Source organism: Sphaerodactylus townsendi, linkage group LG05, assembly GCF_021028975.2.
Source record: "Sphaerodactylus townsendi isolate TG3544 linkage group LG05, MPM_Stown_v2.3, whole genome shotgun sequence".
Taxonomy (NCBI): Eukaryota; Metazoa; Chordata; class Lepidosauria; order Squamata; family Sphaerodactylidae; genus Sphaerodactylus; species Sphaerodactylus townsendi.
In genome coordinates, this window is record NC_059429.1 from 136,572,888 (window position 1) to 136,598,112 (window position 25,225).

A 25,225-nucleotide genomic window follows, 5' to 3' on the forward strand; every position below is an offset into this window, starting at 1 on the left:
GATGTTTTGCCTGCATCTGGAGGACCAACAGCAGGACATAGGCGTTTTCCCCACAGACAAAATATTCTGGGATAGACCCGGGATCATATATACCAGGATGTTTTTATCCTGGTTTCTCCGTTCGCACAGCTGCCCGTCCGCTTGTTCAGGCTAGGAGGAAGAACTCCTGTGAATCATGCATGAACCCCCAGTTTATTTTCATTTTCCACATGAACGTTTACGTTGTTTACATAGTTTACGTACGTTTACGTACATTCCGTTTTTCCGACATTCTGATTGGCTGCAGCTAAGGGGCGGGGAGAGCAGGTGGCAATGTTGGAAAAATAAACTGGCCCATCTCTCACGGTGTTTGCATGGACATGGGATCGGCATGCGCTTTTTCAAAAGAACTGCTAATTTCGTCGTTTTTTGAAAGCCACGTGACAAGGCAAATCTCAGGGGGCGGGGCCCGATTTAGGCACAGAAGGCTTGCGGAATTCATGCCCAAATTGGGATGGTTCACTTTCTTATCCCAGGATATATTGGCCATGGGGAAAACGCCATAGAGACATAGGAGCCAAGACATCAGAAGAGCCCTACTGGATCAGACCAGTGCCTCATCTAGTATAGCATCCTGTCTGACACAGTGGCTTCCTCTAGATGGCCAACAACAGAGCATAGCAGTGGAGTCTTCCCCTGACATTACCTCCTGGCACTGGGATTCAGAGGTTAATCACTTCTGAACATGGGTGGTCTGTTTCTCTCATTGGTTAGTAGCCACTAATAGACCCTATGAACCTGTCTAATCCCCTTTGAAAGCCTTATATGCATGTGGTCATTACTCAGAGGTGTATCGGGGGTGGGGGAAAATGGTGCATGGGGACAATATCTGCTCCGGGTGCCCCCCAGCCCTGTGCCCTCCCACCCCTATGCCCCCCACGCTTGGGAGGCGGGTGATGGGGTGGCTTGGATGGGCACTGGAGCGACAGGCCAGCTCCAAGCCACTCCCCCCACCTCCCTGCAAGCCACCTCCTGCCCTCCCCAGACCCTGGGGAGGGTAAAATTTAATAAATAATAATAATAAATTTAAATTTAATTTTATTAAATTTATTTATTTTATTTATTTCCTTAAGCTTTTATACCGCCCCATCCCCGAGGGGCTCTGGGCGGTGTACAACATAGGAATAACAATATAAGATAACTAAAACATTTTAAAAGCAGCGATAAAACCATAAACTATTTCTAATAGATATACCATAAACCCAATAAAGTAGATGGCGTTCAGCAGTCTAATTTTAAAAGCTCCCTCCCCTCCCGTAAAAGGGGAGGGGTGGCGTCCAGCATTCTGATTATAAGTTCACTCCCCCCCCCCAAAAGGGAGGAATGGCGAGTCTCATTAGATGGCAGTTGGCCCAGATGTAAAGGGCCAGGGGAAGGGGGGCACCATCAGCGGCCGGTCCCTCCAAAGGCCCGGCGGAACAGCTCTGTCTTATAGGCCCTGCGGAACTCACTAAGGTCCCACAGGGCCCGGACAGTTGGAGGAAGAGCGTTCCACCAGGCCGGGGCCAGAGCCGTAAAGTCCCTGGCCCGTGTGGAGGCCAGCCGCATCGCCGAGGGGCCAGGGACCACTAGTAGATTGGCCTCAACTGATCGAAGAGGCCGTGTAGGGACATATGGGGTGATGCGGTCCCGAAGATACGATGGTCCCAGGCCGCGTAAGGCCTTAAAAGTCAACACCAGCACCTTGAAGATGATCCGGAACTCTACTGGGAGCCAATGCAGCTGACGCAATATGGGTTGGATATGTGCCCAGGTGGCGCTACCTGCAAGCAAACGTGCCACTGCATGCTGAACCAGTTTTAGTCTCCGGATCAAACGCAAGGGAAGGCCCGCGTAGAGCGAGTTACAATAGTCTAATCTGGAGATGACCGTTGCGTGGATCACAGTGGCTAGGTCCGCTTGGGAGAGGAAGGGAGCCAGCCGCCGGGCCTGGTGGAGATGGAAGAAAGCAGCCCGGGTTGTATGGGCTACCTGGGTCTCCATCGAAAGAGACAAATCCAGGTGGACCCCCAGGCTGCAGACATTCTATTAAATTTAATAAATAATGATGATGATGATGACGATGACGATGACGATAATAATAATAATAATAATAATAATAATAATAATAATAATAATAATAATAATAATAATAATAATAATAATATAAAAGCCAGCCTGCAGGGAGGCAGGGGGAGGGCACCACGGCAGGCAGCCCAGGAGGTTGCCTGCCGCAGTGCCCATCTGAGCCGCCTTCGCCCCCACCTCCGAGACTCACCCCTGAGAGCCAGGGGAGGGAAGGGGGCAGCTTGGATGGGCGTGACGTACTGCCTGCAGGGACAGGGGGTAAAATGACCCCCAGGTCAGCACAGGGGAGGAGGAGGTGGGGTGATTTTGTGCCCCCTGCCAGTGTGCCCGGGGTCATTTGACCCTGTCCCCATGGGCAGTACGCCCCTGCCATTACTACATCCTCAGGCAGTGCTTTCTACAGTTTAGTCACTCATTATGTAAACTGATATTTACTTTTAAAGTGTTTTTACTTGCTCCTGGCTCACTTAGTATGCTACTACCTGGTACTGCAGTCTAAAGAAGTCAACATAATTTATTCTATAATTTAGAAGAGTTGCTGATGATATATGTACATATAAAGAAACAATGTGTATATATATGGGAGATGCCATTTGGTACTTTTGCTCCCCCCCCCCCCAAATGTAGATCTTGCCCGTAGGTTCCTCAAAAGCTCCACTTGGCTTTGCGGCCGCCCTCGAAGAGCCCTTAAGGGCTTTTCCTCTCTTCATCCTGATTAAGTTGCCCGCTGGGATTAATGTCAAGAGGTAAATATTTTGTTTTTCAAACTGCTCCTTGTCTCCGTTTCAAGCCCGGAGAGATAATGCCAGGAATACGCAGGCAGGCGGCCAAAGGAACGTCCCCTCCGGTCCACAGGAAACCCAAGCAGCTCCACTCGTCTCCAGCCTTGTTCCCTGCTACGTGGCGACCTGGGATGGGAAGGAAGGGCCTCTTGGTGGTGCCGGCATCCCTTTGCCCTGTGCACCACTGCATTAATCCTGCATTGATCACTGCATTGATTGTCATGCCCTTATATAAAGCCGTGGTGCGACCGCACTTGGAGTACTGTGTTCAGTTCTGGTCGCCACATCTCAAAAAGGATATTGAAGAGATAGAAAAAGTGCAAAGAAGGGCAATGAGGATGATTGAGGGACTGGGGCACCTTCCTTATGAGGAGAGGCTGCAGCGTTTGGGACTCTTTAGTTTGGAGAGGAGACGTCTGAGGGGGGAGATGGTGGAAGTCTATAAAATTATGCATGGGACAGAAAATGTTGACAGAGATAAATTTTTCTCTCTTTCCCACAATACTAGAACCAGGGGGCGTCCATTGAAAATGCTGGGGGGAAGAATTAGGACTAATAAAAGGAAATGCTTCTTCACGCAACGTGTGATTGGTGTTTGGAATATGCTGCCACAGGAGGTGGTGACGGCCACTAACTTGGATAGCTTTAAAAAGGGCTTGGACAGATTGATGGAGGAGAAGTCGATCTATGGCTACCAATCTTGACCCTCCTTGATCTGAGATTGCAAATGCCTTAGCAGACCAGGTGCTCAGAAGCAGCAGCAGCAGCAGCAGAAGGCCATTGCTTTCACATCCTGCACGTGAGCTCCCAAAGGCACCTGGTGGGCCACTGCGAGTAGCAGAGAGCTGGACTAGATGGACTCTGGTCTGATCCAGCTGGCGTGTTCTTATGTTCTAATCCCGGATCTTCTTTCTCTTATCAGGGGCATCTGGGAACGAGAGCGGCAAAGGTGGGACTCATTCTGACGCAGGGCGCTGAAGACTCAGGAAATACAACAAGCACACGGCAGCAAGGGCCCCTCTTAGCTATTTGTTTGTTTGTTTACATTATTGGCAGCCCAATCCAGGGTGGGGTGGGCAGATCTACCTGTGGAGCCGGTGTGGCCTTCCACCAGTGTGGATGTCCACCCCACTGGAGCAAGGACCAAATTCACTGGTGGAGGACGGGGACCTGATATCCAGGCATCTGGGTGCCCTTTATCCCCACTGCCTGAAGTCCCAACCGTGGTGGGGGTGCACAGATGTCCGAAATGGATGCTAGCGTAGGGAGGGGGAGGGGGCATTCCCAGGGGGGGTAAGGTGTCAGGGGGAATTGTATCTAGATGATTCAGATGCATTCCTAGCTCAATGTAATTGCTACAGGATATATGTAACCAGCCTGCTACATGTTACCACTGCCGTTCCGGGGGCATTCTTTCCTTGATCTTTGCTTTATGGCTTCACACGCTGAGTAGATAACTAGGCTTGCCACTGTCGCGTGGGAAACGGAATTGTTTCCGTTGTTCTGTGGGGGGCAGGATGCCAGGTGGCTTTAGCTCTATCTACTGCCGACCTTGGGGAGCCTTAGCTCCAAACTAACTCTTTCTCACATACTTTGGGGAAATGGGAGGGGGGGACTCACGTTAGAATAAAGAGTAAAGAGGGTAGCAAAAGCCAGGTTCACCAGAACTGGCTGTCAATAAAAGCTGCCGATTAATAATACAGAGTCCATTTATTGTTTCAAAGTTCGAGACCTAACATAAATCCATTGGCCCCAATGAAGGGATTTTCCAAGGTAGGAAGACCTCTCTCTCCTCACACCTCCAGAAAGCCCTCAGGAGACAGCAGGGCTGTTCCCGGCTGCCTCCACGGCGTGGATTGGGCTGTTCTTTGCAATCCACTTTTCTCATTGGGGCTCAAGCTGGATTACAACACAGTGAGTCTATTCATTCATTTAACAGATTTCCAGGTTGCTCGTTTTCGGCCAGCTGGCAACATCTTCAAAACTCAGTATCACAACTCTAAAACAATACATATGCAACAACATATATAAAACAATCTATATTTACAAATTAAAACTAATTTTCGGACTAGGTACCAATCGATAATAATAAAAATCACCAATAGAGGAGGGAGGGAAAGAAAGGGAAGTCAGCCAGAAGGAAAACCTTCATTGCTCTCAATTAACAGAATGGAGCATTCAATAAACAGTGCAATAGGATTAGAATTGGAGAACCAACAAGAAAAGCTAAAACCAGAACTGAAGCGAGGTGCTAACATGACACATTAAATGATGCAAAATGACATCGTTTTGGCCCTTTCTGCCCATGCAGATTAATGGACTTTCAGTCCACTTGCACAATTGTTTGAAAGTGGGTTTTGCTGTTACGCACAGTAAGATCCAGCTGCAAAGTGGATTGAAAGTGGATTGAAAGTGCATTATTCTGTATGCGCAGAATGGGCCCTTGTCTTACTGGCCCTGTAGAATTGCATAAGATCCTAGAGGCCTAGGTGGCGGTTCTGAGCACTTCCAGATAATGGACTACTTATCAGTTCTCGCCAGCATGGCCAATTGGCCATGCTGGCAGGGGCTGATGGGAATTGTAGTCCATGACATCTGGAGTGCCAAAGGTTCGCCACCACTGCTCTAGGCCCTGGTCTCACCGGACAGAGCATTCTGCCAAGCCGGGGTCAGAGCTGAAAAAGCCCTGGCTGTGGTCAAGGCTAACGAAACTTCTCTGGGTGATTTGGATTGGGAACCACAGCACCCTATTTCAGAGGTGGGATCCAGCAGGTTCTCACCAGTTCCCGAGAGTGGGTTACTAATTATTTGTGTGTGCCGAGAGGGGGTTACTAAGTGGGTCTGCTTTTCCGTTAGAAATTCCATTAGGTCCAAAAATCATCAAGTCCTGTTGTTTGCTATGTGGCTGGTTAGCGAAGGTAGAAAACGGGATCATTCTCCCTGCTGGGCTGTTTTAAAAACATGTTTTAGAAATATGGTAAAGTTCCTTGTTTAAGGAAAGTATCCTTCTTTTGATTTCTAGAAACAAAACTAAGTATTTGAAAGTATTAAGTATTTGACAGGCAGGCAATTAGAGGAGAAGTAGTTGTTTCTGTTGGCAGTAGACGATAGGACTTGCTGTAATGAGTTTAAATTATGGACAGAAAAATACCAGCTGGAAATTAGGAACTTTTTTTTTACAGTAAGAGTTTTTTACAATAACAGAGAAATTATTAATGCCCGGTCCCCGGAATGCCCGGCCATGCCCCCATAGTGCCCCGCCTCACCCCTCCCCATTGGCGCTACGCCACTGTTTGAATCCCACCACCATAGGAACCTGTTACTAAAAATTTTGGATACCACCTCTGGCCCAGGCCCCAACCTGTAAGACCAGGGCCCTGCGGGACCTCTTGAAGTTCCTCAGAGCCCACTAGACAGAGCTGTTCCACCAAGCACATGTTTGAGGTGGCAACTTTGTTCTCCACCTTGGGCTTCCCCTTTCTCTGCGCTCCACTTTTTAATAATTTATTTTGGAACTTCTTGAACTTTATTCTCGAACTGGCTTCCTGTTGTAATAATAAGCATTGAGTGTCCGAAACAAAATTTGGGAATTTCTCGATCTTTTAGGTGGAGCCATTGAGGCAGTTGGACTGAGTTCTACCTGAACCAGTTTATTGTATGGGAATTTCTAGTAAACAGAAATTGTGTCATTCATTGATTTTGAGTAAACTACAGGATTTTAGTTATTGCACAGGTTTTATGTTATATGATGATAACGCTGTTAAAATTATTATCATGCCCTTATATAAAGTCATGAGCGCCACCCCACTGGAGGCTCGTGTCTGCCCTCTGCCTGCCACATCTCCAGCTGTCCGGGCCCTGCGGGATCTTGGGGAATTCCTCAGGGCCTGTAAAACCGTGTTGTTCCACCGGGCCTTTGGAGTGTCCAATCGCTGATGTGGTGCCCCCTCTCTGCTCTCTGCTCTTGCGCTGTTACACCAGGGTGCCCCTCATATTGAGGGGCCTGCCGTTCCTCCTTCTTGGGGTAGGTTTTAAATGGGTTTTTTTGGATGCCTCTTATTCATTCATTCATTCATTCATTCATTCATTCATTCATTCATTCATTCATTCATTCATTCATTCATTCATGTATTTAATTAATTAATTAATTAATTATTAACCACTGTTTTATATGAAGTTTTAGAATGTTTTATTGATTATTAATTGGATGGAGCCTATGTGATCGTTTATTGTGTTGTATGATTTGCTCCTTGTTCAATACTGTTTGAATTTTACGTTGTAATAATCGGGCCTCGATTCTCGGGGATCGGGCGGTATAGAAATTTAACAAACAAACAAACAAACAAACAAACAAACATCTGGAGAGCCACAGGTTGCAGACCCCTAACTGGAGATGGTGGGAATCGAACCTGAGAGCCGAAATGCCAAGTAGATACTGCGCTGCGCCGCTGAGATATTGTCCCTCCCAGCATGCAGTTCATCCCAAAGACGCTACCTACACGGTCAGTGTTCGTCCTGAAGTATTTTGCCAACAAAGAGTTCTTTGCAAATGCCCAGCAGCTGCTAATGGACTGTGAAGATCGCCTTGACGGGCTCCCAGGATGTGGCTATTGTGCCACCTCAGCGGCTTTAAGTTCTGCTAAGCCTTGATAAATTTGGGCTGGCAAAAATGGCCCTTGGTGACTGATGGCATCCCTCACTCAGAAGCACTTTGTGGGTGGTGAGCAGAAAGTGCTCCATTTTCCCACTGTGCTCGGAGCCTCAGGTAAACATCCAACACCCTTGTTAAACCTTGGGTTGGCATCTCTCCTGGCTGTGAGCTTTCTATTCCCCACTCCCTGTTGCCTATATAAAACCAAGGCATGGGCTAGACCAAGGACAAAGGAGGGACCAATCAGTGTCAACACCTTAGAGATCTGTACAGGTAAGGACCTGTTTCTGGTGTTTTAGAAGCCGTGGAGATATAGGGACCTTTTCATGCTGAGTGGTTAGTATTTGGAGGGAAGCCACCAAAGATGTTTAGGGTCACACTGCAGAGGCAAGTAGCGTTCATCTGCGCTGGCCTGGCTAGTCTGATCTCATCAGATCCTGGAAGCTAAGAAGGGTTGGCCCTGGTCAGTATGGATGGAAGACCACCATGCTATGCAGAGGTCTCTGGCAAACAATCTCTGTCTTGATCTAGGTAGCGTAGGCTAGCCTGATGTTATTGGATCTCATAAGAACATAAGAACATAAGAACTAGCCTGCTGGATCAGACCAGAGTCCATCCAGTCCAGCTCTCTGCTACTCGCAGTGGCCCACCAGGTGCCTTTGGGAGCTCACATGCAGGAGGTGAAAGCAATGACCTTCTGCTGCTGCTGCTGCTCCTGAGCACCTGGTCTGCTAAGGCATTTGCAATCTCAGATCAAGGAGGATCCAGATTGGTAGCCATAGATTGACTTCTCCTACATAAATCTGTCCCAGCCCTTTTTAAAGCTATCCAGGTTAGCGGCCATCACCACCTCCTGTGGCAGCATAGTCCAAACACCAACCACCCGGTGCATGAAGAAGTGTTTCCTTTTATTAGTCCTAATTCTTCCCAGCCCCCAATACTTTCTAATGGTATGCCCCTGGTTCTTAGTATTGTGAGAAAGAGAGAAAAAAAAATTCCCTCTCTGTCAACATTCTTTTCACCCCATGCATAATTTTATAGGACTTCAATCATATCCCCCCGTGGATGTCTCCCTCTCCAAACTAAAGAGCTCCTGTGCTGCAAACGTTGCAGCCTCTCTCCTCATAAGTGAAGGTGTGCTCCAGTCCCTTCAATCATCCCTGTTGCCCTTTCTCTGCACTTTTTTCTATCTCTTTTTGATATCCTTTTGGAGATGTGTGTGTGGCAACCAGAACTGGACACAGTACTTCCAAGTATGGGTCCCATGACCATCGGCTTCTATATATAAGGGCATGACGATCCTTGCAGTTTTATTATCAACTCCTTTCCTAATGATCCCCAGCATAGAGTTTGCCTAAAGTGAGAAAAGTTTGCCTAAAGTGAGAAAAGTTCAGAGGAGAACCAGCTGTCTAGGGAGAAGGTGAGCTCCCCCTCTCTGGCAGTCTTTAAGCAATGGCTGGACAAACACGTCTGGGTTTCTGTGGGCTGATTCTACTTTGAGCAGGGGGTTGGACTAGATGGTCTGTATAGTCCCATCCAACTCTATGATTCCATGCGTGACACCTCCTTCCTCTTGATAGAATCAGTCAATGATAGAATCAAACTCCCCCTTTTGCCTAAAATCCAGCTACACGGTTCCTTTCTCTTATCCATCTGAAATTTGTCAGGAAGGATTCTTCGAACAAAGGGTAGAATTTGTGGGATTTTACCATGACAGGAATAGAAGTGGGGAAACTCCCAGAGAGAAATATGTTTCCTTGTTGAAAGAAAAATTGTGGGGGAGAGGAACGTGAATAGATAAAAGAAATCACTTTTTAAAACTAAAGCTGTGAGTGCTTTTTAACAAAGCAAGACGAACAAGGGAGCGGGGAGAGAAGGGAGGGAACAAGGGAGGGAACTTTTGACAAAGTTCCTCACCAGAGACTGTTGAGAAAACTCAGCAATGAAGGAATAAGAGGGGAAGTCCTCCTATGGATTAAAAACTGGTTGAGGAACAGGAAAGAAAGGGTGGGTATAAATGGGAAGTTCTCACAATGGAGAGATGTAGGGAGTGGTGTCCCCCAAGGATCCGTATTGGGACCAGTGCTCTTTAACTTATTCATAATTATTTTTCCCCTAATGTCCAGTTGGTACTTTTCTGTTTGAAATTTATACTCATGATTGTGATTCCTATCCTCTGTTGCCAACGTCCTCTATGTGACAGCCCTTCCAATATTTTGAGAGAGCAATCATGCCCCCCCTAAACCTCCTCTTCTCCAGACTAAACATTCCCAAGTCCCTGAGCTATATCTTGAAAGCTGCCATGGAGCACACAAAGGGCTGAGCCTTCAAGGTAATAGTGAGCTTTTAAGAACACCACAACTTCAAAGCTGAACGAGCCTGCCTTAGAATAAGACCAGCTAGGGCATGGATAGAGTAAGAGTACACCAGTAGCAGGGCTGTTACATCACATCCAATTTAGTTGCAAAGGAAACAGAGTAGATGGGTGTTTAAGACTATTCCTAAACCAAAAACACCTGCACTTGAATATAGTGAGGAATTCTGGAGGCTTCTCTCCATTAGCCTCAGATTGTCTGTTGGTGGCATATTTTTTTAATTCTCAAAGTTTCTACCCTGCCCATTCTTGTAGGGCTCAGGGCGGCATACAACCGCTAAAAATATACAGTTAAAACACAATAAGTTCAATAAATACAATAAAATACAATATACTAAAAACAGCCCAGTGAAATGGCGCTAAAGACTCTCGCCTTTGCCCACGGGAGGCCAAGTATAATGGAATCTAACCCAGCTGGCTGGCTGGAAATGCCTGGAGGAATAGCTTCATCTTGCAGGCCCTGAAGAACTGGTTCAGATCCAGCAGGGCCCTAGTCTCATTAGGGAGCTTATTCCGCCTGGTTGGGGCCAGGACAGTAAAAAAAAGCCCTCCTGGCCCTCTTGTGCATTTTCAGCCGATGTCCTTGGGGCCGAGAGGATCACCAAAAGATTCCCTTCCTCGGATATATCTATAAAGTAAGCTCTTTTAGGGCGCTTTTCTCCCACTTTACCAGTAGCTGGGCAAGCACTACTGTAGGCAGAAGCTGGGTGGAGTCCCCCCCGGCACTCCCACCACTAAGCGGTGACAGACGAGTCACTCGGGTATGTCACCTGATGTTGTGCCAAGTTGTCGCTACTCTCAGTGCGCGCTGGCTATTCTAATGCCTTCCAAATGGCGCTTCTTCTGATGATGATGGGGAAGCCCGTTACGTGCACCAGAAATGACGCATGCCGGAGAGCAGCGCATGCATATGGGGGGTCGTGGGCAAGTGGGGGGTAAAATGCCGCCGGTAGGGTCAGAACTCATAAAGATCTCCTGGAGAGTTCTCAATTCTCACCTTCTGGTCCAGATTGCCTGGCAGTTTCATCCCTGCAGGAAGATGTTCAAGCTGTGCACTCTGGGTATCATTCTGTGCGTCTTGGCACCGTCTCACGAGACCAGCCCTGGGACTGTGGTGCGAGTCAACCAAGAAGCCCTAGAGTATGGTAATGAGTGTGCTCTGTCTGTCAGGGGAGGGGAGGCAGATCGGCTTCCCTTCAGCTTTGCATCTCTCACTCTTTAAAAAAAATGCTTTAATGGGACCTTTGAATCCCCAGTGAGGGGAGAAAAAGTGGGTAAAAATATTTACAATATATATTGGGGTGCTGTGTGGTTTCCGGTTGTATGGCGTATTATACTTAGTAAGGCATTCTCCTCCTGATATTTTGTTCAGAGCCTATTGAGATCTTCTCAGAGGATCTGGAATCCCTCTGAAGATGCCTCAGATCCTCTCTGGAAGATGCCAGCCACAGATACAGGCTATGTAAACATCAGGAGAGAATGCTGTTAGAACACTAGCTCGTTGGCAGAACATGGGCCATATGCCAGTCTCGAAACCACACAGCACCCCAGTGATTCCAGCCTTGAAAGCCTTCCACAATACATTTAATATATTTATTTATTTAAAACATTTATTAGCTGCCTTTCTTCCTTACAGAGAACAAAGTATCTTACAATAGAAATATTAAATAAAGTACATGAATACATTAAAAATGAAATCACAATTCTGGACTTCTCTAATTAAACACAGTTCGAAATAAAATTGTCTTCAGCTGCCTCTTAAAGATTGGAAGTGAAGAGGTCAGGCACACCTCCATAGGCAGGTTGCGGCGCAACTGTGGGGCTGTCACTGAAAATGCCCCGTCTCACCCACCACCCAAACAAGGCTCTTTGATTGATGGGACTAAAGTCTAGGTCACAGGAGTGAATTTGCTATCCAGGAGGTTATGGATTCAATTTCACTTCCATCACGCCAGGGGCTGGCAGGGGCTGATGGGAATTGTAGTCCATAACATCTGGAGTGCCCAAGGTTCGCCACCACTGGTCTAGAGGGCCTCACCCAGTGATCTTAAAAAGCCTGGGAAGGAATATATGGCAAAAAAAATATTCATTGAAAATGTTGTATTCACTATGAAGGAAGATCAAGCGGAATATTTTATTGTCGAAGGCTTTTGTGGCTGGAATCACTGTTTTGGGGTTTCTGGGATGCATGCAGTGGTGGGATCCAAAAATTTTAGTAACAGGTTCCCATGGTGGTGGGATTCAAACTGTGGCGTAGCACCAATAAGGCTGGGCAGGGCACGGCGGGGGCGTGGCCGCCATTCCAAGGTGGGGCATTCCTGGGCAGGGCTGTGGCATGATGCAAGCCGGCCGTGCACTGTCCTGGTGGGTAAAACGGTCGCAATCGCAGGCAGGCTTAGGCTGCCACGCGACGCCGGGTGCAACCTCCTGCAAGGATCAGTTTCAAGTTCCTGCACGCCACTTTCATGCTGAGAGGAGGGGCGAATTCAAGGGCAAAAAAAAAATCACGCGGGCAAAAATCACCTAATTAGTAAACCCCCCCTCTCGGGCACACAATAATAAAATCATTAGTAACTTACTCGAACCTGTGAGGAACCTGCTGGATCCCACCTCCTGGATGCATGGCCATGCTCCGCTATATTTTTTCTCCTGGACGCTTCACCTGCAGTCCATGGTTGGCCTCTTCAGTGTATAAGGTAGCAGTAGAAGAAGTGGAATATATATAATTCCTGTGAAATAATCTTGCGGGTGTGAGTAAAGAACCATTTGCAAATTGTTAAAGGAGTTAAAGGTGCAGTTTGCAAATGTGATTTGCATGTGTTAAGTGGAATTCCTCCATTTTAGCATTTGCATAACTTTGAAAATGAACAGTAGAGCGAATGGAGTACAGTGGTACCTCAGTTATCGTTGACTTCAGTTTTCGTTTATATTCGGCCGACTTTTTTCTCTAAGCAAAATTTGTCTCGCTTTCAAGGACTGGGACTCAAGGTTTTCGCCCTCAAACCCAGAAAAAAAATTTAATTCTAGAAAGAAAGTCCCCACAAAACCAAAACCTACGAAAAGTCCATCGATTTAAATGGAAACTGATCTGGGGGTTTGAGGGAGTTAGTTGAAAGGCAGAGGGAAGCTTCCCTTATATTTGGCAGTGACCTCTCCCTTGATGTCATCACTGCCCTAAAAAAAAAAAAGGAGCTCCCTCTGCTCTCCTGGCTTGGCTTCCTCGACAACCCCGAAGTTACGGAGAGGGCAGAGGGAGGCTCTGATCTAGCAAGTGACACCCACCGAATGTCACCGCCCAAATAAAAGCCTCTCTCTGCCTCCCCAGCTGGGGTTTAGTGAGCTTAGCCAACAATCCGTCTTCAAGGCACTTTTCTCGAAGTTCCTCAAATGGATTAATTCGATTTTATTATTGGATTCCTATGGGAAATGGTGCCTTGGTTTTCGTCGATTTCAGTTTTCGTCGATTCCTTTCCGACGAATTATCCACAAAAGCTGGGATACCACTGTATATATACTTCCAACCTGGATATTTCACAGGGTAAAACTAAATAAATATAATGAATGGAAGCTGGAGCCAATTCTTAGGAAACTAGTGTGGTCTGATGGTTAGGACATCAGAGTAGGAGGTGGTCGACCTGGGTTCAACTGTCTGCTCTGTCATAGAGGCTTGCTGGGTGACTGTAGGCCAGTCACACATAGGGTTGCCTGCCCTGGGTTGGAAAAATACCTGGAGATTTTGTGGGTGGAGCCTGGGGAGGTCAGGGATAGGGAGAGGCAGGACTTCAACAGGGTATAACGCCATACAGTTGTTGCACCAATGCAGCCATTTTGTCCAGGGGAACAGAATTTCTTTGTCTGGAGATCAACAGTAATAGCAGGAAATTTCCAGGTGCCACCTAGAGGATGGAAACCCCAGTCAAACATTCTCAGCCTAGCCTACCTCATAGGGTTGTTGTGAGGATAAAATGGAGAGAGGAGAATTATGTACGCGGAGGACAAGGGCAGGAAAGGAAGAGAGGAGGAAAGAAAAAGTAAATGTTAGAGCCGTACACCAGGATTGCACAGTGAAAGGAAGTTTTTTTTGTGACAGTTTGGGGAGGACCTTTCTCAAGCATTTTGTATCCTATCTCCACAGTCAGCCAGCAAGGACGACCATTCCTTTTGAAGGGTCTGTTGGCCATACAGATCCCAGCTTTTAAGCCCAAGGGACTAATATTCGGGTCACTCCTGAATATCGTGGGGTAAGTTGTGCCACGTCTTTAACTCCATGCATTCTGTCAAGGCAGTGTGTGGCTGTTTGTGTGAATGCAAAGAAAGAGAGGCTCAGTTTCCATCAAGCAGGAAAAAAGATTTTTCAGATCCTGGGAACTTCTCTGCCCCACAGGAAATGAATTCCAGAACAAACGTTTGGGAAAAAATGTGCTTTTTGAAAAAAATAATAATTTTCTTTTTTAAAAACCAAAATTCCTAGTCTTGGGCTGAGATTCTGTCATCAAACCTATAGGTGGTTGTGGAGACATCAAAAACACACGATGAATGTACTGTCGAAGGCTTTCACGGCCGGAATCACTGGGGTGCTGTGTGGTTTCCGGGCTGTATGGCCGTGTTCTAGCAGCATTCTCTCCTGACGTTTCGTCTGCATCTGTGGCTGGCATCTTCAGAGGATCTGATAGTAGGAATGGAAAGCAAGTGGAGTATATATACTGTGAGGTCAAAAGGTGAGGCCCTCTGAAGAAACCATGAAAATGAACAGAATTTGGCTGCCAGTGTTGAAAAACTCTAGAATCAAGACAGTAACTAACCAGCTCCACACAAACACAGGACAACTATAGACAATAGCAATCAAAGGGAACAAAGACCAGGATACTTCTATTCAGATGCAATCACCTATTGACCTTGCTATCTTCATTGTTACTCCCAGGCTACAGACTTCTTTGTGACTCACATACCAGGCTACTCTATTCAGAGGGCCTCACCTTTTGACATCACAGTATATATACTCCACTTGCTTTCCATTCCTACTATCAGATCCTCTGAAGATGCCAGCCACAGATGCAGGAGAAACATCAGGAGAGAATGCTGCTAGAACACGGCCAGACAGCCCGGAAACCACACAGCACCCCACATGATTAATTTCTTCTCTAAGCATGAAGCTAGTTTCAGAGAGTTATCTGTGCTGACTAGATTCAAGTCTAGTAGCAACTAGAGACCTTTCTTCCCAAATCCGGGTTGAACCCACTCTTGTGCGAATAGCACAGGGGCTGAAATGCTTTTTGTCCTGGCCGTTTTCCCACCTTTCCTTATTTCTGTTTAGTTTTTGCTGAGCTGCCGGCCGGTATGACTCACCCCTCGCCATTTCCCAAACGTGCCCCTAGCATGTCTTCTCCCCATGGCAGCGATCGGGAGCGCCATTTCACCCATATTTGAACAGGAACACATTCACAATAAATGGAGAAATGGACATTTTCCTTTTTTTTAACAATTGGTGCTCAAAATAAGTAGAATAGAATAGAATAGAATAGAATCTTTATTGGCCAAGTGTGATTGGACACACAAGGAATTTGTCTCCGGTGCATATGCTCTCAGTGTACATAAAGAAAATACATTTGTCAAGAATCATAAGGTACAGCACTTAATGATTGTCATATAGGTCTAGTAAGCAATCAGGAAACAATCAATAGTAATAAAAACATAAAATGTAAAATCATAAAATAAAATGAAATGTCAGCACAGGCTATAGTCATACAGTCATAATTGGGAGGAGATGGGTAATAGGAATGATGAAAAAAGTAGCTACGCAGATGCACACCTTTGAATGTCGATGGGACATATTGATTTGCTCCGGTGGTGGGATTCAAATAATTTAACAACTGGTTGTTTTACAAGCATCATTTTAACAACCGGTTCTGCCGAAGCGGTGTGAACCGGCTGGATCCCACCACAGCTTTGCTCCCCTTTTGGGCAGATTTTATTATTTTGTATATCACAACATTGGTTGTGGTGGTGGTGGTGGGGGGGGATTTGTATGCTTCATGTTTACATGTGTCACAGTTTCAAAGCCCCAAACTTTTTTCCAAGCTGGAGAAATGGGAGCCAGAGGTCCTGTTTGGGCCCCTGGGGTTAATGTAGATTCTACACCAATCAAAAGCATTCCCTTAGCAGAGGGTGGGAATGGGTGGAAGGGGGGGGGGCTGTGGTGATGGAACAGCCAATCAGAACACAGAAAAATGGGATGTTTGCGCCTGGGCAGCTTCGTTTGCATTGTAAAAAAAATAGCAAGTTCATACGAAGGGCAGAACAAAAACAGATTGTTTCCCCTGTCCTCAACTTAGTTCCTTCATGGAAAATGGGCACCCATGAGAAGGAAAAAACCAGAATAAAATGGGCCCAGATTGAAAAGTAACAGATGCAACCCATTATTATTATGCTGTGCAGAATCGACTTCCTAAGAGGACAAAATGATCGTCAGGGTATAAGCTGTTGAGAGTCACACCTCTGCAGAATCAAAGCTCCCCTATCATAGGGGAAGGAAAGGACCAAGGCAATGGTATTATGCCACAGAATCCACTGCCCAAAGCTTCTATTTTGTTCAGGAGAACTGATTTCTGTCAGCTGGATGTCAATTGGGAGATCTCCAGATCTTTCCTGTAAATTGGCAACACTAAGCTATCATATCTGTGTGTGTGTGTGTGTGTGTGTGTGTGTGTGTGTGATGTGATGCCCCATTTACATTCTAGAAAGTGAGTTGGGAGAAACTTGAGGAAGTGCAGATTTCCTTCCTTCCTTCCTTCCTTCCTTCCTTCCTTCCTTCCTTCCTTCCTTCCTTCCTTCCTTCCTTCCTTCCTTCCTTCCTTCCTTCCTTCCTTCCTTCCTTCCTTCCTTCCTTCCTTCCTTCCTTCCTTCCTTCCTTCCTTCCTTCCTTCCTTCCTTCCTTCCTTCCTTCTCACAATACTAGAACCAGGGGTCATCCATTGAAAATGCTGGGGAGAAGAATTAGGACTAATAAAAGGAAACACTTCTTCATGCAATGTGTGATTGGTGTTTGGAATATGCTGCCACAGGAGGGGGTGATAGCCACTCACCTGGATAGCTTTAAAAGGGGCTTGGACAGATTTATGGAGGAGAAGTCGATCTATGGCTCCCAATCTTGATCCTCCTTGATCTCAGATTGCAAATGCCTTAGCAGACCAGGTGCTCAGGAGCAACAGCTGCAGAAGGCCATTGCTTTCACATCCTGCATGTGAGCTCCCAAAGGCACCTGGTGGGCCACTGCGAGTAGCAGAGAGCTGGACTAGATGGACTCTGGTCTGATCCAGCTGGCTTGTTCTTATGTTCTTATGTTCTTATGTTCCTTCCTTCCTCCTTCCTTCCTTCCCTCCTTCCTTCCTTCCTCCTCCCTTCCTTCCTCCTTCCTTCCCTCCCTTCCTCCTTCCTTCCTTCCTTCCTTCCTTCCTTCCTTCCTTCCTTCCTTCCTTCCTTCCTTCCTTCCTTCCTTCCTTCCTCAGAATTTCTAAGGCTGGATGTAATTCTGGCAGTCACCTAATGATCCCTTGATTTTCCAGTATCCACATCAAGGAAGTTCAGCTCCCGCACATCTCTGTGAAGCTCATTCCAAAGACTGGCGTCCAGATTTCCTTCAGCAGCAAACTCCACATCAAAGGCAACATGTGAGTTTGCAAACAAAGCGGGAGGGCTAATTGGGAACAAGGCGTGGACCCCGTAGTTGCCAGGGGTTCCTAAGCGGGCGGACAATCTTCTTTCCTGCCCAGTCCCTGCGACTCTGAATTGTGCACCTTCCCTTAAAATCCAGGGCCACCAAAGCAGTATCCTCTCTAGTTTACCTGATGCAGCAGCAAATCTGTTTTGGTCTCAGTGTAAGTCCTGCTGATAAAGCTATCCCTTGACCTGGCTCTCTACCGCACACGCCTTTTGATTCCTGTGTTTGAAGACTAGGGATGGGGCTTTCTGCTCCCACTAACCCAGGTTGGGGTCCCTGCCTGTAGCAATGGCAGAATCATTTCTAGAGTGAGCCATGGACCAGCTCCAGGGGGACAGGGCAGGGACATATGGGGCCAAATGTCCCCGTGCTGCGGCCATTTAGTCACGTGGAGGGCAGAAAATCGCGCATTTTCAGTGGACCATTGCTGTGTTCAGATTTGGGAGTTGGGGCACGTTCTATAATGTGAGACTTTGAGATGTTTTTTGGTCATGGTGGGGGAAGGTGGCTGCCCATACTTAAGGGGCTCAGATTTTGCGCTGGGCTACATTTTCCCTAGATATGCCTCTGACTAGCTGCGTGATGGGAATTGAAAAAGGCCCCTATATCAGGTATTGGTACTGTCCATTATGCTCCATCCGTCCTATGGGGAGGGGAGCTTTTGGAGTGCAAGTTAGTTGCATCTCTGGAGGTGTTCCACAGGGTTAACTTTTTCAAAAGGGAAGGAGCTGCAGTCGGGGAGGTTCCTTGGAATGCAGAACTGATGTGAATCTCAGTTATGATTATTATACCACATTTCTTAAAAATGCAGTTTGCGCCATAAAGAGGCGGAGGCAGTTGCCTACTGTAAACAAAGTTTACTGACTAGAAAACAGGGAAGGGTAAACTTGGAGACAAAACAAGAAAATATCTTTCTAACTGGCTAGCTCCATTAGCTAGCTTGTTCCTTGGCTATTACGTGGCTAACAAGCTACTAGAGAGAGAGAGAGAGAGAGAGAGCATGTGCAGAGAGTTTCAAAGGATATATACGGTACCTATAGCCCACGCGCAGACCTGCATGTATCTCATGCCGGGTCTGCTTGACCAATATCTCAAAAAGGATATTGAAGAGAGAGAAAAAGTGCAGAGAAGGGCAACGAGGATGATTGAGGGACTGGAGCACCTTCCTTATGAGGAGAGGCTGCAGCGTTTGGGACTCTTTAGTTTGGAGAGGAGACGTCTGAGGGGGGATAGGATTGAAGTTTATGAAATTATGCATGGGGTAGAAAATGTTGACAGAGAGAAATTTCTCTCTCTTTCTCACAATACTAGAACCAGGGGGCATCCATTGAAAATGCTGGGAGGAAGAATTAGGACTAATAAAAGAAAACACACTTCTTCACGCAACGTGTGATTGGTGTTTGGAATATGCTGCCACAGGAGGTGGTGATGGCCACTAACCTGGATAGCTTTAAAAAGGGCTGGGACAGATTGATGGAGGAGAAGTCGATCTCTGGCTCCCAATCTTGATCCTCCTTGATCTGAGGTTGCAAATGCCTTAGCAGACCAGGTGCTCGGGAGCAGCAGCAGCAGCAGCAGGCCATTGCTTTCACCTCCTGCAGGTGAGCTCCCATAGGCACCTGGTGGGCCACTGTGAGTAGCAGAGAGCTGGACTAGATGGACTCTGGTCTGATCCAGCAGGCTAGTTCTTATGTTCTTAATAGGAGTCAATTACCTGGTCACTGACTTCTGACCTCACTTCTGAACTAATTAGCATGTACAACATCAACTCCTTCATTACTTGATTGTGTGACTGGCGCTTGCCAAATACCAACAAGAACATACCAGAGGGGTTCTCATTCCATACTCATCGTGTGTTTTCTTCTCTTCTGTAGCTGTGAGTGGAAACTGGGGTCATCCATCACGCTTGATGTCCGGGTCAGTCGCAGCCCCCACGGTTGCCCCGTCCTGAGTATTACCGCTTGCAAGTCCATGTTGGCCGATTTTCAAGTGCTCTTGGGCGGTCATAAGTAGGTGGCATCTATTTTATTCATTTATTTACTGACTTCTTTTATCGTCCGCCTTTCTTGCGGAGACTCCAGGCCGAGCGCTGAGCGCGACACAGTTATTCATGTTGTAAGCCACCTTGTGCTCCTACGAATTAGAAAGGCAGCTAACAAGTGTTCTACCCTTGAGGTTGATACGGAAGTTACAGCTGGTCCAAAACGCGGCGGCCCGTTTGCTCACGGGGGGCGCCTTCCGTGACCGTAGTCGACCTATATTGTGTCGCCTGCATTGGCTCCCGGTTGAGTTCCGAATCATCTTCAAGGTATGGGTGCTTACCTTTAAGGCCTTACGCGGCCTGGGACCCTCATACCTTCGGGACCGCATTACCCCATATGTCCCTACTAGGCCTCTGCGCTCAGCAGAGGCCAACTTGCTGGTAGTCCCTGGCCCCTCCATGATGTGGGCCAGGACCTTTACAGCCCTGGCCCCTGCCTGGTGGAACACTCTTCCCCCAGCTGTCTGAGCCCTGCGGGACCTTGGTGAGTTCCGCAGGGCTTGTAAGACAGAGTTGTTCCGCTGGGCTTTTGGGGTGTCCAGCCACTGAAAGTGCCCCCCCTCACCCCCCCTTTTTTCATTTTACAGGTAGGGTCCATTCCATCTGCAGGGCCCACCCTTTTTCTCTCCCCCCTCGGGAGGGTCTAAGAGGGATTTTGCGGGGCTTTGCTATATTATGTATTAACTTGTCAGTCACAAGCCTTTATTGGCATAAAATAAACATACAAAATCAGCATACAAAATTTGCCCATTATTGCTCACAATTATAGACACTGGTACTAAAATACTAAATACTAAAATATATACATGGTCCTTCTGTAACTATAGGACATTCCTTCAGCTAAGTTAACTCACTTAAACGTCATCGGATACTGACAGAAGCTAGCAAAATTACTGCTGGCTATATGTGGTCATAATACATAGACATTGGTTGGTATTCATCTAGACTTACGTCTATTATTGTTAGCAGAAATTTTGCTACATTCTCACACACTGTGGGATCCATGTTGTTCAAAAGCATAGGTATCTTAAGAGCATCAGTTAGATTGTTATACAGAAATGTATTAACTTGCTGCATTTTAAATATGTTATTAGTGATTTACTGATATTTGATTTTCTGTTTGTTTGTATTTGAATTTTATGTTGTTCACCGCCCAGAGCCCTTCGGGGGGGGTTGGGCGGTATATTAGTTTGAAAAATAAAATAAATAAATAAATAAATGCAAATAAATAAATGCAAATAAAAATTATGCTAGGTTTCAGCTCCGTCTTCAGATTTCTGCAGTCCAAAACCTGCTGCATTATTTATCAGATGCCCCATTCCTGTTAACTGAAGGGAAAGGAGCTTGTAAGCCACCTTGGGCCTTTCCCCACTTTTCCCTCGTCATTGTCACAAGCACCAAGAATTCCCAGCGCTGCATCCCTGGTGCATTTCGCTTCTCTACTCTACCTCTGCTGGCTCTGCTCTTGCTGGGTCAAAAGCTCTTTGCAAGAGCTGCTTAGGGATGCCTCAGCTGAGGGGCGCTGACAGCTGCAGCGCTGGGCTTGTAGGCTGTCGCCTCCTCGTGGGAGTGCAGGGGACCCCGCACTACTCTCCTCAAGTAGCGCGGGGCTTAAGGTAAGTGGGGAAAGGCCCCTTGAGTCTCCTTATGTAACCTCAGCTTGTGGGTTCTGTGGGGCAGTACTTGGAATGAGTTGCAACAACAATTTTTAAACAACAAAATGGTTTACTTTTCTTTACAATTAACACTTTTAAAACATCAACATTTAACGTTACAATTCAAGGTCCTGTTCAGGTTGCATTTCAAGTCCTTCTATTTACAGTCTACTGATATTGCCAAGTCCAAATCTTCTTTGCAAGTTGGCTGGCTCCTGAAGACTCCAAGGGCTTGATGAACAGGTTGCAACATGATGAAGGTCTCCAGGAGAACTCTCACCCATTACAACCACAAAAGAACCCTGAAACAATAAACTCCAACATTTACAACACAGCAAAACAACAACTACCTTCCCAGTAGTTCCCAACAATATTGCAAATTACCTTAACAAGGTGTTAAGGGCTTATAGAAATCAAGGTCCGAGTCTGGTAGCCTTGTCCTCCGCAAAAGAGCTCTTGTAACCCTCTCTGTTGTCTTCAGTCTCCACCCCCTTACTGGGTCAACCCATTCTGGGCCAACCCATTCTGGGCATGGGGGTTACACTTACAGGAGAGAAATGTGGGGTCGGACGCCACTTATATTTATCATACTTATTATATTTAGTCCTTCATTGTTTCTATCGCTGGTTTTAAAGGTTTTAGCTATTTTGGCGATTGTATTATGATCAGAGTTGTGCAATCGCCCGGATTCTTCGGGATAGGGCGGTATAAAAGTCTTTCCCGGGGAGATTTTAAAAATGGGGTTGGCGGACGCCTTTTATTGTTAACGCTGTTTTAATGGTTTTAATAATTTATTTATGTTATACCTTGTGTTGTACACCGCCCAGAGCCCTTCGGGGAGGGGGCGGTACAAAAGTTTAAGTAATAAATAAATAAAAATAAAATAAAGAATCAATCAATCAATCAATCAATCAATCAATCAATCCAAACTCCTCTTCCTCCTCTAAACCTGACCTTAGATGTCAAGCTGGGGCTTGTTTTTAATAAGAATGCTTTAGATATCTGACAACGTGGTTTGGGGGTGGAAGGGTGCGTTAAGTCCCTCCGTGCCTACTGATGCCCTTTTTTGTTAAGTACACCAACGTCTCCCCCTCCAATGACAAGTATTTATACTGTTTCTCCACGACTGATATACCTTCTTTGCTTCCTCCCTTCTTCAGTTTGCTTGGCTTCGTGAGGCCTATGCAGGACTTCTTCCGTGCCATGTTAGTGGACAAGGTACAGTAGCCCAGGAATGTCCCATTTGGCTGGCAACAGTAGCCCCCCCAAAAGCATCCAGTCTCCATCTCTCAAACACCAGGCAACTAGCACACTGGAGTGTGGTCTTTATTCCTGGGTGCGGGGAGGAGGGTGGTCGCCATCCAGAAGAGGTTGCTTTCATGAAGGTCAAATCAGAACCAACGGGTTGAAATTCAATCCGAAGAGCTTCCCCCTGAACATTAGGAAGAACTTCCGCCCAATGTTGGAATTTGGCCGAATATGGATCAGCCCAGTCCTGTGTGTGAGTGTAGCAAAGGAGCTCTTCCAAACAAGCGTCTACAAAAAAGAAGGGAAAACGTACATTTATTTCGAGTAACTTCGGCTCACAAGCATTGTTCCAGGTGAAAAACAGATAGAAACCATAGTCCATAGGCCAATTGCAGTCCAGGGATGTTAGGATTCGAGCAGTTCCCATCATCCCCTGCCAGCACCATGCTGGCAGGGGATGATGGGAACTGTAGTGCACAACATCTGGAGGGCCGCGAGTTTGACACCTATGGTCTAAAGAGAACTTTCTGTATCACAAGTGGGCATTGCAACACGCCATCAGCAGAGGTGGGATCCAGCAGGTTCTCACAGGTTCCCGAGAGTGGGTTACTAATGATTTGTGTGTGCCGAGAGGGGGTTACTAATGGGCGATTTTGCCACGTGATTTTGGCCTTCGTTACGCCCCTCCTCTCAGCAGTAGCGCACAGAACTTGAAGCAGTCTAGCAGGAGGTGCAATCAAGGCGTGGCAGCCTGGCGCTCGCATCTTCGCTTCCTCTCGCCCAAGGATCGCGAGTGTGGCTGCCCCTTGCCACAGCCCCGCCCAGGAATTCCCCTCCCCTGGAATGCCCAGCCACATCCCCGTCGTGCCCCGCCCAGCCCCATTGGCACTATGCCACAGTTTGAATCCCACCACCATGGGAACCTGTTACTAAAATTTTTGGATCCCACCACTGGCCATCAGGTATATGCAAGTGTGATATGCTTCTAGGGGAAAGCCCAGCAGGAGCAGGTAGCCATTACATGTGCTCGGTACAAAGGAGAAGAGGGAAAAAAATGGCGGTAGGGTGAAGAAGGAGGAGTTGGTGGGCGGAGCCTAGACGTGGAGAGCTAACAACAGAACAGCTTAGAGATACATAGCACCCCCATTGTCTAGGCCAGTGGTGGCGAACCTTTGGCACTCCAGATGTTATGGACTACAATTCCCATCAGCCCCTGCCAGCATGGCCAATTGACCGTGCTGGCAGGGGCTGATGGGAATTGTAGTCCATAGCATCTGGAGTGCCAAAGACTCGCCGCCACGGGTCTAGGCATTCAGAAGTCGCTTATTCCAACATTAACTTCCACCCACTTTCTAGAAGCATTTCTTGGCGGGAGAGTTGCTGCCCGTAGGCACCATTCTGGGGGACCCCTAGCTTAAGGGGAAGAATCTAATTTGAAAGTGGTTTGTCCTTTTTCAAAGCAGGAGTGCTCCGGTTTTGCTCCCGTGCCACATTGGCTTTGGAGGCAATCGGAGATCAGTCTTGCTCCACCTAACATAATGTGGACTGCAGAAGCTTTGGGTCAGGACGCCATCTGTCCAGGAACATTGTTTCTTCCCCTTTTGGCCCTGAACATCAAGCCTGAGGAAGCGTCCTGAGGAACCTGAAAGCCTGCTCACTGCGTAACAGCAATGGCTTGTTCCTGCTAAAAAGTTGTACTGTGGCTGGGTTTGTTTTCTGCTCCCAGTGAGTGGAATTCACAGAATGAATCCAGTTTGGAGTCATCCTCCCACCGTGAAGATTCAGGGATCCCTAGAATCATAGAGAGGGAGAGTCCTTAAGGCCATATAGTCTGACCCCACAATAAAAGATAGGACTGACCCTCCAGTAGTCCCTTATGGAACCTGGAGGGGGCAGGATACAAGGAAAGTTTACGGGCTGTGGGGCAAATCCCTCCAACTGGTTCATGATACAGACCAATCTGAGGTCCCTCTCACATCTTCCTTCTCTTCCTCCCTCTTCGTGCAGATGTGTCTGAGTGTCTCCAGTGTGATTCTGGACCTGAATGTCAAGTTGGGCACCATAGCTGGTAAGTTGCCGCTGAAGGCAGTGGGCACCAGTGTGGCGTAGCGGCTCAGAGCAAGTGGACTCTAATCTGGAGAACCGGGTTTGATTCCCCGCTCTGCCACTTGAGGAGCAGAGTCTTATCTGGTGAACGAGATGTGTCTCCCCACTCCTACATTCCTGCTCGGTGACCTTGGGCCAGTCTCAGTTCTCTCAGAACTCTCTCAGCCCCACCTACCTCACAAGGTGTCTGTTGTGAGGAGAAGGGAAGGAATTTGTCAGCCACTTTGAGTCTCCTTACAGGAGAGAAAGGCGGGGTATACATCCAAACTCTTCTTTTACTCTTCTAGTACAGGCAGTGGTGTAGTGCCCACGGGATGGGAGGGGGCGCAATGCCCCGGGCAGAGCAGTGGCGGAGGCATGGCCGGGCCGTCGAGAGGGCTTGGCGTGGTGTTCTGGGGACATTCTGGGGCGGGGCGGGGGTGGGAAATGTTGCGGCAGAGGTGCTGGGCGTGCACACGAGGCACAGTTTCCCCTTGCTCCACCTCTGAATGCAGATCTTGCTTGGAACTCTTCTTTTGGAACTCAACCTCAGCACAGGGCTTTAG

General features: G+C 47.2%; 1 protein-coding gene across 1 annotated transcript in view; it reads left to right on the top strand.

Annotated features, from left to right (window-relative positions):
* The first annotated feature begins 7,683 nt into the window (after positions 1 to 7,683).
* Positions 7,684 to 25,225, top strand: part of BPIFB2 (BPI fold containing family B member 2) — a 36,881-nt gene continuing 19,339 nt past the window's right edge. The window contains exons 1-7 of the mRNA XM_048498982.1: positions 7,684 to 7,812; positions 10,923 to 11,058; positions 14,049 to 14,154; positions 17,476 to 17,580; positions 19,505 to 19,639; positions 22,487 to 22,544; positions 24,582 to 24,642. Of these exons, the coding sequence (XP_048354939.1) occupies positions 10,953 to 11,058; positions 14,049 to 14,154; positions 17,476 to 17,580; positions 19,505 to 19,639; positions 22,487 to 22,544; positions 24,582 to 24,642 (571 nt within the window). The 5' untranslated portion in view covers positions 7,684 to 7,812; positions 10,923 to 10,952. The remainder of the gene's footprint in view (positions 7,813 to 10,922; positions 11,059 to 14,048; positions 14,155 to 17,475; positions 17,581 to 19,504; positions 19,640 to 22,486; positions 22,545 to 24,581; positions 24,643 to 25,225) is intronic.